This window comes from Myotis myotis, unplaced genomic scaffold (assembly GCF_014108235.1).
Source record: "Myotis myotis isolate mMyoMyo1 unplaced genomic scaffold, mMyoMyo1.p scaffold_m19_p_19, whole genome shotgun sequence".
In the NCBI taxonomy this organism is placed as follows: Eukaryota; Metazoa; Chordata; class Mammalia; order Chiroptera; family Vespertilionidae; genus Myotis; species Myotis myotis.
Genome location: NW_023416323.1, coordinates 37,442,424 through 37,455,284, shown reverse-complemented (window position 1 = coordinate 37,455,284; position 12,861 = coordinate 37,442,424). Strand labels below are relative to the sequence as shown.

Genomic DNA, 12,861 nt, shown 5'->3' with positions numbered 1-12,861 from the left:
CCCACTGGGGATCGAGCCCACAACCTGGGCAAGTGCTGTGACCGTAATTTGAACCATGACCTCCTGGCTCCTAGGTCTATGCCCAGCCATGCTGTCTGGGCCACACAACCCGTCTTTACTGAGAATATTTCTGTGTAGTACGGGGGGGGGGGGGGGGGTTCTGTGATACGCAAGACATGGCCTCTGTCCTCCCAGAGCCTGCAGTCTAGTGGGGGGCCGGGCCAGAGAGCAGCAACCGAGATGTAAGGCGATTAAAGCGACGGTGACAGAAGTAGAGTCATAAAGGTGGCACCCGACCCAGAGGGCGCAGGAAGGCTTCTTGGAAAAGTGATGTCCAGGCTGAGACTTGGAGGATGCTTGAGAGTTAGCCTCGAGTTGTGTGTGTGCACCTGCATGTGTGAACATGCGTGTGTGCATGCATGCGGAGCACCCCAGGCGGAGGGAACAGCATGTGCAAAGCCTGGAAGCATGGTGTGTGGTTATAACTGAAGGAGAGTGTGGTGGAAGAGGGCTGAGCCAGCTCCCACAGGGCTGTGGGGGGTGGTGAGGAATCTGAATCTGCCCTTGAGGGCAGTGGGGAGCCACTGAAGGGTGTGAAGAGGTTCTGGTGGGGCCAGGGGACTCCTCCCATGGGGCCTTCATTTTCCCCTCTGCTCTGGCCCATAAGACTCGGGCCATCTTGTCCATGGCCCATCCTGGTTGGCCTCCTAGGTGTCTGGTGTTCCCGTGGAGGGGACCTGGGAAGCAGCCTGGACCCTGGGAATTTCCCCCCTCCCACTCCCACCCCAGGGCCCTCGGCAAACCCACTTCTCAGAAATAAGCCAGGGAGTGCAGACTGACCAGAACTGTGTGGTCAAGTCAGTTTCTTATCAATCACATCACAACATTAAATGGGTTGGTGGCTGGTTACAGCCCTAGAAACCCAAAGAGCCTCCGGCAAAGGCAGAGGATGCAAGGCGGTCCCTGAAGGGTGCTGGGAGTTTGGGTTTGGGGTTCAACCTGACAGTGATGGGCTGACAGTTTCTGGAGCACAGACAGGGTGAGATGGCCTGTGAGGTGGAGGAGAGGGTACAGGGGGCTATCCTGAGGATTGTTCAGGGTGTGAGGGAGGGAGGGGTGCCCCAAGGAGGAGCCCCATGGGCAACGCTGCAGTGGAAAGAGCTCACGGTGGGGGGAGACCCTCAGGTGGGTTTGGGAGCTGAGGCTGGGAAGGGTGTGCCAGGCGGAAGTAAACCAGAAAGGCTCCCATGGAGGTGGGACATCTTGGGGTAGCGCAGACCAGGACTGTCTGTGGGGACAGCAGAGCCCCTTCCCCCCTCCTACTGTCCGGCTCTGCCCTTCATTCTCCCCGTCCACAGCCCCTCCCAGGTCCCTTCTGAGCTATCTTGGGGGGTGGGGGGGGCGTGGACCCCTGGGGTTGTAATGAACCCTAGAGGCTCCTGGACAACCTGGGCTCTGCCTACAATGGGCAAGGAGCCCAGGACTTCCATTGCCAAGGCTGGTGACCCCAAGCTGAGGACAAACGTGAGTGTGGGCATTGTGACGAGCTGGTTGGCACCCAGCAGGTGAAAGTCCAGTGCCACGGCTCTGGACCTCGCCCTGGGCTGCTATGTTGGACACTCTGGCCTCCTGACGCTAGGGTGCTGGGTGAGGGTGCAGGCCCCACTCCTGGAGAGACAATGCAGGCAAAGGAGGGCGCTGTGGGAAGAACCCCAACGTTGGAGTAAGCTAGGCTTGGTTCAGAATTGAGACTGGCTGGGAGGCCTGAAGTCACTTAACCTCACTCAGTGCATCGTCTCTAAAGGAGACTTGCAGTGGGAAGGTGCCAGGGAGGGCCTGTGCAGGCCCTGTGTTCACAGGGACTTCCTCACCCAGATAGTTGGTGCCCACTGCCCTGCAGCAGCTCAGGCCCTGTCCGTGCCCACCTCCCAGGACAGGGCTGAGGGATGCTCAGGCCTGCGCGCTCCAGGTCTCCCAGGGCAGACGTGTGGCTGACTGCATGGGGAGCCAACAGGGCCGCGGGGGGTGGAGGATGGGAGGCCTCTTTGCCAGGCCTCTCAGTTCCTGTCTTCTTGCCAGCTGGGTGCCCGGGAATATTTCTGGTGGGATGGAAGCACCTGACTTAGGGAAGGGTTGCTGGAGTGGGGGACTGGCAGCAGCAGCCCTCCACTGCAGGGGTTCAGGCCACCATCTCCATAGCAACAGGTATGCCCAGTCAAGGGTTTGATCTCTTAAAGGCACAGTGCAGGAGCCAGCCTACTGCTGCCAGGACTGGGATTAGGATCATGGGTTCATGCCTCCATGTGACTCACCCCCTCCTTCCTTCCAGTTTGCTTGGGGGACAAGCAGGAGAGCAAGGCATCCTAGGGGGTTAACTTGTATCCCCTGTACGTCCCTCAGGGAGCAAACGGGTGTCAAGGTGGCCAAATGCTGACCTGGCGGCTGACTTGGGCCTGCCGTCCACGACCTTGACTGGTCTGGGCCCCAACTTCCTCTCCTGAGAAGCGGAAGGGTCGGCGTAAAAGGCAGAAGCTCTAAGCAGAGATTAGGCAGCTCCGAGGGCTCCTCTATTTATGGAGGGAAACTGAGTTCCCCCGGAAAGGGGCCAGAGGGTGCCAAGGACAGAGCCGAGTTGAAAACGAAGTCTCGGGCTGAGACTGGGTCGCGCTTTAAACGGACAAGAGGGCTGCAGGGGCCCCGGTACTGGAGGTGGCTGGGACCCGGCTACAGCTGCGGACACTTCCTCCCATGGGTCCGAGGGCTGTGAAGGGCGGGGATGGGATGGGAGGGGGAAGGGGCCTCAGGGCCCTGTTGAGTGCCCACTGACCTCCCCACAGCAATACTTCATCCTCCTCATCATCACGGACGGCGTCATCAGTGACATGGAGGAGACGCGGCACGCCGTGGTGCAGGCTTCCAAGCTGCCCATGTCCATCATCATCGTGGGCGTGGGCAACGCCGACTTCGCTGCCATGGAGTTCCTGGACGGGGACAGCCGCAGGCTGCGCTCCCACACGGGGGAGGAGGCGGCCCGAGACATCGTGCAGTTCGTGCCCTTCCGGGAGTTCCGCAACGTGAGTGGGGGCCAGGCTGGGGAGGGGGGTCACTGGGCCCCAGGAGCCATAAAAACCAAGGATGAAGCTTGGGATTGTCTGCCCAGTCCTAGGCTCCTCCATCCTCAGCTCCATTGACTGAGCACTTCCTGCGGGCCTACTAAGTGCCAGGTGCCATGTCAGGCCCTGCCCTGGACAAGACCATGTGATACTGTGAACACTGGCTTCAAAAGACCTGCCCTCTAACTCTGACCGGAAGTCAGTTACCCGCGTGAGGCAGATTTCAGGAGACAAAGGGGCAAGAGCAAAGGCCTAGAGGTGAGAGGCTTTCCTCGTACACCTGGCCCGGCCGCCTCACGTCCCAGATGGGAACCCGGCCCCTCTCAGGACAGCTCCTCTCCCTCAGGGCCTCTGAAGGGAGCACTGGCTCCTGGAGGGACTGTGCCAAGTGCAGGTGACCCCAGGTCGGCCCGCGGGAGGCTGTGGCTGGGCCCATGAGGAGCCTCTCAGATGCCACCCCTGTACTGCCAGCCTGGGGCCTGCCTTTTATCTGACCAGAGGCACACTGTGTGGCCTTGGACAAGTCCTTGACCTCTTTGGGCCTCAGTTCTCTCAGCTATAAGGCCCCCCTCCCCCTTCCCCCACGTGCTTTGGCTCAGCAAGTACCAGCAAGAACGGACCACTCTTGCCCTAGCCAGTTTGGCTCAATGGATAGAGCATCGGCCCTCAAACTGAAGGTCGGGAGTTCAATTCCCGTCAAGGGCATGTACCCCCCCCCACCCCCCCGAAGGGCTCGTTTGGGAGGCAACCAATCAATGTGTCACTCTCACATCGATGTTTCTCTCTCTGTCTCTCCCCCTCCCTTCCACTCTAAATATTAACAGAAGAATATCCTTGGGTGAGCATTAACAACAACAAAAGAACTGACCACTCCGTGTTGTGCCCGGTGGTCTCACATCCCTGCCCAGTATCCTCCGGGTTTGCCTGAGACGGTTCGGTTCCTTCTCTGGAGCATTAGCCGTCTGAGGACAGATGCCGGGCACCGGCCCTCACTCATGCCCGCCCGCAGTGACCGAGCACCCTGGTGCCTGGGTGTCCAGCAGTGAACCGGTCACGGCCCACTGATGCCAGCCAAGGTGCTGGGGATGTGTTTGCCACACGAGTAGGCTGTGCAGCAGCTTGCCTCCCAAGGGCTCTTGACCCGAAAAGCCCCCCACAGACAAATTCTTTCTAAAATGTTACTCCCAGGCACCCCAAGTGCTCAGGGTAAGAGTTACACTTAGTCCGGCCGGTGTGGCTCAGTGGTTGAGCATCAACCTATGAAACAAGAGGTCATGGTTCAATTCCCCATCAGGGCACATGACCAGGTTGTGGGCTCCATCCCCAGTGGGGGTCTTGCAGGAGGCAGCTGATCAATGATTCTCTCTCATCATAGATGTTTCTATCTCTCCCTTCCTCTCTGAGATCAACAAAAATATATTAAAAAATAAAAAAGAGTTACACATAACTCGAAGGTACCGCTAACAGTGGGACTTCAGGCAGGGCCAGGGATGAGGGACGCCAGTTTAGACAGCCTGGCCCCAGCCGATCTGTCCAGGGACGCCTTCGGGAGCAGCTCTCTGAGAAGAGTGCCCCTCACAACTTCTGCTCAGTAAGCCTTATTCTCTCCCTCTCAACCCCCCTCCACCCTGCAGGCAGCAAAAGAAACCTTGGCCAAAGCCGTGCTGGCGGAGCTGCCGCAGCAAGTTGTGCAGTATTTCAAGCATAAAAACCTGCCCCCCACCAACTCGGAGCCCGCCTGAGCCAGCCCCCGGCAGCAGCATGCGCCGGCCTCCCGCCCGCCCCAGGAACGTGCACGCTCGCCCTGCTTCCTTACGGGGGCTTTTCCTTTTTTTTTTAACCGATCCACCTTTATTTTTTACAATCGGACCTCCACCCCCGTGTCCCCCAGCCCAGCTGGGCTTCCTTTGTTGGAGTCGACTGGTGATGCTTCCAGGCCAAACGGGCCTCCTCTCCTCCTGTCCCCGCCACCCCTGAGTATTGAATGTACTTTGTATAATTTTTGTGGAATTATTACTGTTATTAAAGAGAATAAAATTTTTACAATCATGACTAGCTGCCGACTGAGAGGAACGTGTCCCTGGCTCACACTCTGCGCCGCAGCCCGCACCTAGTTCCTGCTCCAACAGCATCTGCTCGTTACACTCGGGGTGATAAGGAGGCTCAGGCGTCCCTGTGTCAGCGCCTTCCTCAGCCGGGACGCAGTGGGCTCACCGCACAGGGAAATGAACAGGAAAAGCCCTTCCCCAGCAAGCCTTCTGTTTGGGGACCTGCATCCCATAAGAACAGGAAGACTTGTTAAACTGGGACGGGACCCGGCACAATGCACATGCTCAGTAAACCCTGTGGGTGAACAGAATGCACAGGCCCCACCAGCGACTGGGTTTCCTGGCCCCTGCAGAGCCCACCAGTGTTTCGGATGCTCCCGAATAGGGCTCAAGGGGCTGTATATAACCAGTAACTGACATTCACATTAAGCACCATTTATACTGGAGTTCCCCCATGTTGGCCCAGCCAGCACCACATGGTCACCACCTTCATCCTCTTGGTCCGAACCTACACACACACAGGCCAGCAGTCCCTGCCACCCATTTGCTGCCCTTCCAGGCGTCTCAGACACCGGTGTCCGCCTGTGGGAAAGGCTCTCTGGCCTCAGGATGCCAACAGGGCTGCTCTGGGCTCAGACCACGACACCAGCCAGGAGACCCTCCTCTCAAACCCCCGCCACCCTCAGTTCCCGCCCCCACACAACGCATCTTTCTCTCTCACCCACCTCCCCTGGGGGCCCACGCAGAGGCCTGTGTAGAACCAGTAACAGACGTTGACAGTAAGCGCCGTTCCCCGCTCCGTGTTTAAGTGCTTCGCAGGCATAATCCTGAGGAACCCTCCCAACAGCCCGTCCAGGACCATTTCAGAGACGCGCACACAAGCAGGCAGCCAGTCGCATCTCTCAGAGGCAGAGCCAGACCTTAGATCCGGGTCTGGCAGACTCCAGAGCCCACACTCGCCCGCTGCATTGAACGTCCTCCCTGAGCCCTCCAAGGGTCTCTGCTGCAGCTGGTAGTTTGTCCTTCCTCTCTACTGGACCTGGGAAGCCACTCACCTTGACCTCTCCCAGGTCATGCTTACTAGTGGGGGCTACACCTGGGTGGTGCACCAGGCAGGGTCCTTCCTATGGGTGCCTGGTGACCTCAGGAGCCAGTGTCTACCTGGTAGAAGCGAATGAGGGATATCTCCATCCTAAATTTTCTTTGCTTTTTCATCCCAAGTTTTCAATGCGTCTGCTGGTTCTGTAGCCACCAAAAGTCGGCTAAAATATCCTGTAGGGACACCCTTGCTTCTCCTGAGAGGGCTGCAGGACTGCCTGGAGCCCCGATCCCCCTAAGGACATTGGGGAATCACACAAAGGTCTCCTTGTTGTTTTTCTGGAGGGGCTGAAGATGACAGCTGAGCCATATACCCACGGCTAGGACACCCGAGCCAAGGAACCGCGTGTGCCTGAGCAATTAACATTTAGCTGAGAGGGAAGCGCACAGAACCAGCTGCTGGTGGCAGCTCTGACAACCAGATCTGACCCTTCGTCCTGTCAGTGTTCTCGCTACAACTGAGGAATGCCAGCAGGATGCACAGACCTGCCACAAAGCACCACAAAGCACCACTACCGGGAGCTCCGGCCCCCGCCTGCACACGGGGAGGCTGGCCTAACAGTGCTGATGCGATGGCTACTATCCACTGAGCACTGTGCCAGCTACCACACCGAAGAGCTACCTAGGTGACCTCACCCTCGCCAGGAAGTTGGTGTCGCTGTTATTCATCGAGGAGGAAACAGGCCCAGAGGTTAAGGGCCTTGCTCAAGTGACCCAGCTAGTGCATGTCTGGTCCAAGCTCACAGCCACTGTGGCACCTCTACAGAAGGTGGAACCGGGCCAAGTTCCCAGGAAGAAGCAGGGGAAATGTCTTGGGCAAAGGAAGCGTCTCTCTTGGGTGGAAAGAAGGCAGCCAGAAGGGGAGACCCTGAGGCGGAGAGTGAAAGAAATGCCAGGGACGAGCCTGAGACACCTCTAGTTCGGGCCTGACTTGCAGTCCAGGATACTCCTGACAAAAGCTCGCGCACCCGCCCCACCCCCTGAATGCGAAAAGCCAGCTGTCCCTCCTCCCGAAAAAGACATAAACAGGTCACGGCCACCTCGGTAGGTCCAGTCACATCAGTCTCCCTGTTCTTCACCGATGCCGTGGTTGCTTTGAATTTCATGCTCCCCTTCTCCCCGCCCAGGTGGGTGACAGGGCCACAGCTAGAGAGGGCACGAAGTGACACGAACTAGATCAGGGATGGCGAACCTTTTGAGCTCGGCGTGTCAGCATTTTGAAAAACCCTAACTTAACTCTGGTGCCGTGTCACATGTAGAAATTTTTTGATATTTGCAACCAGAGTAAAACAAAGACTTATATTTTTGATATTTATTTTATATATTTAAATGCCATTTAACAAAGAAAAATCAACCAAAAAAATGAGTTCGCGTGTCACCTCTAACACGCATGTCATAGGTTCGCCATCACTGCACTAGATAATCCAAATAGAGCTGGCAATAGGATTCCTCACAGGTGGGCTTTCTCCCTTGCATAGTTCAAGAGCTGTGAGGAAACTGCCACTCAGGCCCTAGCCCGTGTGGCTCAGTTGGTGGAGCACTGTCCCATGCACCAAGAAGTCGGTCGCTGATTCAATTGCAGGCTTGTTCCCCAGTAGGGGGCGTGCAGGGGGCAGCCAATTGATGTTTCTCTCTGACTCTCCTTCTCTAAGATCAATAAAAACATTTTTTTAAAAACTTTGTACCTTTTATAAATATATATTTTTATTGATTTCAAAGAGGAAGGGAGAGGGAGAGATAGAAACATCATGATGAGAGAGAATCACTGATTGGCTGCTTCCTGCACACCCCACGGTGAAGACTGAGTCTGCAACCTGGGCATGTCCCCCAACCAGGAATCGAACCGTGACCTCCTGGTTCATAAGTGGACGCTCAACCACCGAGCCACGCTGGTCAGGCTCAATAAAAACATTAAACATAATCATAATTATTGCCACTCAAGATAACATAAGCAAGTGTAAAGAAACCCACTCTGAACTTGGTTTTTATCCCTCAGGACCTAGTCATAACACCCGTTATCTATTAAGACAGGAGCAGTGCTTCCTCTGTTTTCTTGTTCTTTGGGTCTGAACCACACGGTCTCCACTGGATGCTTTACAAGGCTGCTTCCTCTAATGGACAGACCAGGTCCTGCTTTGCTATTCAGGATTCCCACAGAGCCTGTGTTTCATCCCAACGCCCCACACTAGCCGGTACAACAGAATACGATGCAATGATCACCGGCGATTCTCAGTCTCGCCTGAGACACACACGTGAGCAGAACTCTGTCTGAAGAGCCTCAGCCTTCGCCACAATCTAGCTGCTATGGTAGATGGGGAGGGAGTTGGGAGCACAGATTCAGAGCAGCAAAAGCAAGAGCCTGTTATTAGCCCTCAAATTTAGTATGTTTTAAATTCCTGCAATGCTTTGTTAACTTCCTCCAACGTAACAGAGGCCGTGAGGCCACGTAATGGCCTCTTACTCAGTCACACCACACAAAGAGGGTGCCTCCGATTCCTCGGTCTGCCTCCTGGAACGTTCTGTAATCCTGACAGCACGGGTCGCAGGAACAATGAAGCAGAGAAGCAGAAGGTGCCTACGTCAGCTTTACCTACACGCCTTGTTTGTTAGAATGGAACCGACGTGCCTGGGCAGCCGGTCAGGAACAATTAGCACAGAGTGGCTTCAAAAACGAGGAAGAAACCTCAGGCATCAGCTCCGGGTGAAGGGGAGTCGCCATCTGCCAGTGGGCACTGGAATGCCACTGCATGGGAAGGGGGGAAGGAGTGGGTTGGATGAGATCCAGGGCCTCTCTGCCCACGTTAACACCGAGCAGCTTCTCTGCCTGCCAGCTTCACAGTGTCACACATCCTGTGTGTCTCTCCGTCTCACACCCGAGGAGGGAGAAACAATTGACGTAGGAAGCCGGGGGAAAAAGAACCCGCACAGGCCCGTTCTCCTGAAGCAGGGGGCCTACAGGTTTGGTTTGGTTAATCCTCACCTGAGGATATTTTCCCTCGATTTTTTAGAGAGTGGGAGGGAAGGGGAGAGACAGAAACATCTATGGAAAGAGACACATCAACCGGTAGCCTCCCCCACACACCCCTACCAGGGCTGGGGATCGAGCCTGCAACCCAGTTATATGCCCTTAACCGGAATCGAACCCGGGACCCTTCAGTCCACGGGCTGACACTCTATCCACTGAGCCAAACCGGTAGGTTTTTTTTTAAAACTACCTCTGTCCTTGAGGCCTCCATACCAGTCTCCCTCCATCATTTTCTCCCCCCGTCTCTGAGACACAGAGGTGGAGCAATACCTCTAGGTCTTGGCGGCTCACCCCCTCGGAGCTGCTCTGTGTGGGAAGGGAAAGGAGGAGAGGCAGCAGAGAAAGGAGGAAAGGACCAGGGCAGCACCTCTAAGCTAGACATAGCTCCCAGAGTTAGAAGCCACAACTATAAAAGTATCAACCAAAGAGGAACCTCGACAGAATACAAAGCATAGTCAGAATATGCGGGCGGGTCCCCTAGGGACCCAGGAGCCGCCAAAACTAAGTCATCTTGTCCACAGACCTATCAGCACTTGTGATTTCTGGCTCTGATAAAATAAGGCCTATGTCTGCTTCTCTAAGGTTTAGTCTTTTTTTTTTTCCTTTTAAAAAAATATTTTTATTGATTTCAAAAAAGAAGGGAGAGTGAGGAGATAAAAACATCAATGATGAGAAAGAACCATTGATCGGTTGCCTCCTATATGCCCCAGACTGGGGATCAAGCCCACAACCCAGGCATGCGCCCTGATCAGGAAGTGAGCTGTGACCTCCTGGTTCATAGGTCGACGCTCACCACTGAGCCATGCCAGCCAGGCTAAGGCTTAGTTTTAAATGGGATTAGATAAAGGGAGGAGAAAGACTTTTCTCAGAGTAAGGAAACACCTCACAGTGAAAGATGAGTGCAAAGGGACACCCCCTGCAGATGTAGTTTTTAATCTTAGTCACACAACATCAAGAACTGGTTAGTTCCAGGGGAGTGCGCCAGTTCATTACCTGGACCAGTTCTCTCCATCCGCATCTCCACAATGCAGTGCCACCAAACAATGTGTTCATCTAGGAGAGAATGTTTAAAAGAATGGCCCTTGCTTCCCTGTGCTGTTCAGAAAGGAAAAAAACCAAACCAAACAAAACAAAAACCACAAGAAAGCAACATAACCCAAACCCTGTACCAGCCAGCTGCCCTGTCTTCCCAGGGCGTTTTCAGTGGGGTTTCTGCCGGGCCCTGACCCCCACCCCACATGAGTGAGGAGAGAGGCAGGGGCCGGACTGGGCATCTGCACCGGAGTGGAAAGAGAAACCAAACACAGGTGGGTGCCGGCACATTTTTAGACGCGGTTAGAATGTCCCGGTGTGCACAGGAAGCAGGCAAAGAAGTTTTCTGAGGGAGGCAATGCCTGCAGGCAGATGAGCCATCTGTCTACTCTCGGGGAGGAGCTCCCTGGATAAGGACACAGAAGCTAGGGGGCCTCGAGGAAGCTGTTGGTTCGGAAGATGGAGGAGACGATCTTGCCGGTGGCGTTGATGGTGCCTTCGCTGTCTGAGCTGGACTCGGAGTCGCTGCTCCCAGAGTAGGCGCCCAGGCCTGGGAGGATGCCGATACAGACCGCAGCCGAGGGGCAGTGGATGGAGGGACCACTCAGGGACGTGCTTCCAAGAGACACGCAAGACGAGGCTTCTGCAAAGGAGGAGGGAGGACTTTAGCTTCATCACCCTCTTCCACAGTTGATGGTCTGCTTTCCATGCGCCAGGCTCTGTGCCGAGGGCTTTCCCAGGGAAGCCTCAAAACCACCCTGTGCGGGCGGCACTACTGTCACCCTCACCCTCTAGCTCACCTCCTCCTTTACATCTGAGAGAGCAGAAGCCACAGCCAGAGATCATTTTAAGACCCTGGGGAATGTCACCAAGTGTGGGGCGCGGTTACGGTGTTTGGGCCAGGTTCAAGTCTCGGACTAATGAAAGGACAGGGTCCTCTCACTGGCACGTGCAAGTCCCAGCTGGAGGGCAGGGCCCACCCAGCACAATTATAGCCAACGGTTGTGGTTGTAAGCTTGAACCTATGGTCCAAACACGTAACCCCAAGGAGAGTTCAGGTGCATGTAGTTGAGTAGGGTTGGAGCTCACGAGAATGCTATAAACAACGTGATCACGCCCCCGCTTTGCCTCGTGACATCTGCTATAAAATAAAGACACGGCTTGTGGGCGCTGGCGCTGTCTCCTCATCAGGGAGCAGCGTTCCACCGAGACCCAGCTTTCATTCTCTTATCTGTCTTTCCTTAATCCTTTCACCCCGCGCCCCCCCCCCCGACTCAGTTTACCTTTGGCCGCAACAACCAAGTAGGTCGAGGCTCTCTTGCCCCAGGACACCCCAGTTACACTGCCACCTTAGTGACAGAGAGCCTCAATCTAGAGAACGCAGGCCTTAAAGATTAAAGGAAAAGTTAAGAGGTCCACTCCTCCTTCTTCCTTCTAAATGTTCCCAGCCTCACTCAGCCATTACAACAACCGGCCATGCAAGTTTTAGCCCTCATTTTACTGGTGAGGGAGGTCAAATGACCTGCTAGGTAAAGGCCACTTAGAGGAGAAAATGTTAAACTAAATCTGAATCAAAAAATCATGCACTGAAAGGATTCCTGAGCTCTTCACTGCAGCAGAGGAAGAGCTGGAGTTCAAACTTCACCATCTCAGCTGACAAGGGTACTATATTCTAGGGTTTGTCTTAACAAAGCCCGAACTAATAGCTCATGTAAATACCGAAAGGATACATGGTTCCTAGTATATAAAATCGGGGGTAAGCAGGAAATACACTGAAAAGCTCAGAGAGATCGCAAATGCCCCGGCACAGAGGTCAGGACTAGAATATATCTCCTTTTCTTACTGGAAGGTCTAATAAGGAGGAAAGCTGCTAAGGTAGGCAGCGTTAAAAGAGGGAGAGATAGAAAAGTGGAATGAGAGATGACAGTGCCTGCAGAGATGGCTGTAAGGCACAAGAAAGTAGAGGCAAGTATCTGTAACAAATATAAAAAACTTACAAGGTATAACGAGTTCTTCTGAAACCAACCAACCAATAACCAAATGGAAAAGTGGACAAAAGACATGAACAGTCACAGAAAAAGGAGATGAATTTTAAACACAGGAGAATAAACAATATGTAAGAAGGGACAGTAAGGGGAACAGGCATCTTTCTATTTTGCTGGGGGAGGGGCGAGGGCAGTTCAGCAATGTCCTTCAGACTTACATGACGTTCCTACGAGACCATGCCCCGCAGCACTGCCGACAGCAGCAAGTGTGCAGACCATCAAAACGTCCATCAATAGGGGATCATTTAAGCAATGGACTACTCTTCAGCTGCCAGGAAGAGTAACCATCTCTGTTTACTGTATCAAATGGTCCACAAAACACTGTGCTAAATGAGAAAGACATGGGTGCGTGTAAGGTACAATTTGTGTGTGTGGTGGGACATGCCCAGGTTTATGCATGATAATGTCTGAAAAAAAGACATTAAAAATTAGTAACAGGGGCTGCTCCGGGGAAAAAAAACTCAGTGGTTGGGAAACAGGAGAGACAACTTTCTACTCCA

The 12,861-nt window shown here is 54.5% G+C and overlaps 2 protein-coding genes and 1 long non-coding RNA gene across 7 annotated transcripts in view; 1 reads left to right on the top strand and 2 right to left on the bottom strand.

The window, feature by feature from the left end:
- The window catches only part of CPNE2 (copine 2), a 37,849-nt gene extending 32,684 nt beyond the window's left edge, over positions 1-5,165 (top strand). Inside the window, exons 15-16 of the mRNA XM_036345812.1 lie at positions 2,838-3,074; positions 4,748-5,165. Of these exons, the coding sequence (XP_036201705.1) occupies positions 2,838-3,074; positions 4,748-4,855 (345 nt within the window). The 3' untranslated portion in view covers positions 4,856-5,165. The remainder of the gene's footprint in view (positions 1-2,837; positions 3,075-4,747) is intronic.
- Positions 4,942-7,560, bottom strand: LOC118674262. Its single transcript, XR_004973609.1, has 2 exons — positions 5,409-7,560; positions 4,942-5,371 (listed from the first exon to the last, which is right to left on the bottom strand). It is a non-coding gene; the product is annotated as an uncharacterized LOC118674262 (long non-coding RNA).
- Positions 7,561-10,180: 2,620 nt separating this feature from the next.
- Positions 10,181-12,861, bottom strand: part of PSME3IP1 (proteasome activator subunit 3 interacting protein 1) — a 29,290-nt gene continuing 26,609 nt past the window's right edge. For all 5 annotated transcript variants that reach the window (XM_036345186.1, XM_036345189.1, XM_036345188.1 and 2 more), the window contains one exon: positions 10,181-10,959. In XM_036345186.1, coding sequence (XP_036201079.1) covers positions 10,742-10,959 — 218 coding nt within the window. In that variant the 3' untranslated portion in view covers positions 10,181-10,741. The remainder of the gene's footprint in view (positions 10,960-12,861) is intronic.